This window comes from Diaphorina citri, unplaced genomic scaffold, assembly GCF_000475195.1.
Source record: "Diaphorina citri unplaced genomic scaffold, Diaci psyllid genome assembly version 1.1 scaffold9050, whole genome shotgun sequence".
Taxonomy (NCBI): Eukaryota; Metazoa; Arthropoda; class Insecta; order Hemiptera; family Psyllidae; genus Diaphorina; species Diaphorina citri.
In genome coordinates this window covers 228-2,584 of record NW_007386424.1, presented here as the reverse complement: position 1 = coordinate 2,584, position 2,357 = coordinate 228, and the positions used below count along the sequence as shown (strand labels likewise).

General features: G+C 37.4%; 1 protein-coding gene across 1 annotated transcript; it reads left to right on the top strand.

The window, feature by feature from the left end:
* Window positions 1–21: 21 nt before the first annotated feature.
* LOC103522524 (cytoplasmic dynein 1 intermediate chain-like) lies at window positions 22–2,055 on the top strand (the record flags this gene model as incomplete). Its single annotated transcript, XM_008487629.1, has 4 exons — window positions 22–101; window positions 308–389; window positions 1,149–1,199; window positions 1,956–2,055. Coding segments are annotated over exons 1-4 (313 nt in total), but the record flags the coding sequence as incomplete, so codon positions are not given.
* Window positions 2,056–2,357: the final 302 nt, after the last annotated feature.

Below are 2,357 nucleotides of genomic sequence, written 5' to 3'. Positions count from 1 at the left end.
GCAGCAGGAAGATCAGGTGCAATGGGAGACAAGGATCAAAGGAAAGAGTTGGATTCTATGCTGTCGTCCTTAGGAGTGGCTCCAGTAGCAGGTAAACTACCGTTTATTAAGGGGAGAAGACTATGGCAATCTTTGAAGTTTTTTATACATTGGGTGAAAAATCAAAGTCTTGAAAAGTGTGCCGCGGTGTCAACAACTTTGAGAAGCACTGGATTAAACCTTAACTAAAATTCAAAGTTCCAAGAGAAATGAACCTGAGTTCTGCTTTTTTCCACTCTTGAAACTTTCTTGGTTCTTTTGATTTCAGCATTAATTTCCCAAAGGGTTTCCAGAATCCGAAGATGGCGGACAGGAAAGCAGAGCTCGAGAAGAAGCGGATTAAGCTTCAGATTATGCGAGAGGAGAAGGAGAGGAGACGCAAGGAAAAAGAACTCAAAGATGTAAGTAGAATAGAAATATGTAATAGAGTAGAATACGAGTATACCTTGTATGTACCTAGTTTATTCTGCTCAAATAGGACAAGAAACTCACTTTATCCCAGCAGTATCAATGAAGTATGTATTTTATGATTTAAAGAGCACACTTTGCAACCAGAAATGTTACAGCAAAAGACATAGAAATTACTGGCATGAAATTACTGTGAATTTTGGTATTGGTATTTGGGATATTTTTAACATGGAATGGAAAGCAACAAGAAACATGGAATAAATAAAAGGCGACCTCAGAGAGTGGACGGCACCCTTTTGGTAGATTCTGGTATAGGGAAAAGGACATGAGTAAAATTTGAACCTTTGTGTCCTGTTTTGTTATAGGTGGAGGAGGCAGCAGGAAGATCAGGTGCAATGGGAGACAAGGATCAAAGGAAAGAGTTGGATTCTATGCTGTCGTCCTTAGGAGTGGCTCCAGTAGCAGGTAAACTACCGTTTATTAAGGGGAGAAGACTATGACAATCTTTGAAGTTTTTTATACATTGGGTTATACGTTTTGGACTTTAAAATCAATCATATTATTGCAAATCTGGTGATGACAAATGTTAGTTGTAACAGATGTCAGGAGGTGCCCATCAGGACAAATGGATTAATTTTGTCGGTATGCTGAATATTTGGTTCCTAATTAATAAACTTGACATGTAGCGGATTAAGCTTCAGATTATGCGAGAGGAGAAGGAGAGGAGACGCAAGGAAAAAGAACTCAAAGATGTAAGTAGAATAGAATAGAATACGAGTATACCTTGTTTATCCTGCTCAAATAGGTCAAGAAAGTCCCTTTGCCCCAGCAGTCTAAACTAGGTCTTGCATTAACTATGGGTTAAAGAGCAGCACACTTTATAAATTTAATAGAAATGTTTACAGCAAAAGACATAGCTTTTGGCATGAAAGTATTGTGTATTTTGGTATTGGTGTTTGTCATATTTTCATGGAACATAGAATGGAAAGTATTTCAACATGGACTAGAAAAGAAAGCAACAAGAAACATGGAAGAAAAAAAAGGCAACCTTAGAGAGTGGATGCACCCTTTTGGTAGATTCTGGTATAGGGAAAAGGACATGAGTAAAATTTGAACCTTTGTGTCCTGTTTTGTTATAGGTGGAGGAGGAGTAGAATACGAGTATACCTTGTATGTACCTAGTTTATTCTGCTCAAATAGGACAAGAAACTCACTTTATCCCAGCAGTATCAATGAGCAGTATCAATAAAGTACTTATGTATTTTATGATTTAAAGAGCACACTTTACAACCAGAAATGTTACAGCAAAAGACATAGCTTCTGGCATGAAATTACTGTGAATTTTGTATTGGTATTTGGGATATTTTTAACATGGAATGGAAAGCAACAAGAAACGTGGAAGAAAAAAAAGGCAACCTTAGAGAGTGGATGGCACCCTTTTGGTAGATTCTGGTATAGGGAAAAGGACATGAGTAAAATTTTAACCTTTGTGTCCTGTTTTGTTATAGGTGGAGGAAGCAGCAGGAAGATCAGGTGCAATGGGAGACAAGGATCAAAGGAAAGAGTTGGATTCTATGCTGTCGTCCTTAGGAGTGGCTCCAGTAGCAGGTAAACTACCGTTTATTAAGGGGAGAAGACTATGACAATCTTTGAAGTTTTTTATACATTGGGGCCTTTTTGGCTTTGATAATGAATGGCATTAATTAGTTTGTGGACTGGAACTTTAATGAAGCTCTAGTATTTAGCGCATCTAATTATTCTTTACTGACTATTTTACCATACAAGTGTTCTTATGCGGTTGTATATGTTTTTGTAAAATGGAGATTTGATAAGAGGAATCAAAATCAAAGAGTTCCAGCTTTGACGAAGGGACTCTCTTCTAAGAAACATTTTCCTGTATCAAGTATGCT